Genomic DNA, 769 nt, shown 5'->3' with positions numbered 1-769 from the left:
CACACACACACACACACACACACACACACACACACACACACACACACACACACACACACACACACACACACAAAACCGGTGCAGGTACCAGCACTTGCGCTTTGGCAATGCCAAGGGTCAGCGCGGGCTGGTGAGCCTGGTAAAGGACCAAGGCCTCATCCTGCTGCACCACGTGCTGACGGTTGGACTTGGCTTCCCGCTCCTCATCACCGTCAACATGGGCGACTACTTCTTCGGCCACTTCTTCGTGTGCGAGGCGAGCTCCATCTTCATGGTGCTGCGCGGCATGCTTGCCACCGCCAACCGCAAGGACACGCTCGCCTACACCGTCAACGGGCTGCTGTTCACTGCCGTGTTCTTCTGGACGCGCGTGCTGCTTATCCCGCGTCTCATGATTGAGTACGCCACGTCGCTCGGGCAGCCCTGGCACACGGCCCCCTCCCTCCTCCGCCGCACCTGCTGGATTGGCACCGTGCTCTTCGTTGTTCCGCAGCTGTATTGGTTCTCCCTCCTCATGCGCGGTGTGCTCAGGCACTTTGGTGGTGCTGGCAGCAAGGACAGGAAGCACAAGCAGCAGTCTGCTGATGGCAAGGCGGTGGACACCTTTAACCAATCCACGGCAGCAGCCGCCGACGGCAACAAGAAGCACGACTAACAACCACACACGCTTGCGTCTTGTTACGCTGCGTTGTGCTGTGTTGTGCTGTGTGTATGTGTGTGTGTGTGGTGCAAAAGCTGCACCGTTTTAGTTGCGATGACTAGCTGACGA

General features: G+C 58.8%; 1 protein-coding gene across 1 annotated transcript in view; it reads left to right on the top strand.

Annotated features, from left to right (window-relative positions):
- The window catches only part of PTSG_05297 (uncharacterized protein), a 3,469-nt gene extending 2,800 nt beyond the window's left edge, over positions 1-669 (top strand). The window contains exon 4 of the mRNA XM_004993812.1: positions 85-669. Within this exon, the coding sequence (XP_004993869.1) occupies positions 85-655 (571 nt within the window). The 3' untranslated portion in view covers positions 656-669. The remainder of the gene's footprint in view (positions 1-84) is intronic.
- Positions 670-769: the final 100 nt, after the last annotated feature.

Source organism: Salpingoeca rosetta (assembly GCF_000188695.1).
Source record: "Salpingoeca rosetta unplaced genomic scaffold supercont1.12, whole genome shotgun sequence".
Lineage (NCBI taxonomy): Eukaryota > Choanoflagellata > Craspedida > Salpingoecidae > Salpingoeca > Salpingoeca rosetta.
The sequence above is the reverse complement of the archived record's forward strand: the minus strand, read 5'-3'. Positions and strand labels throughout refer to the sequence as shown.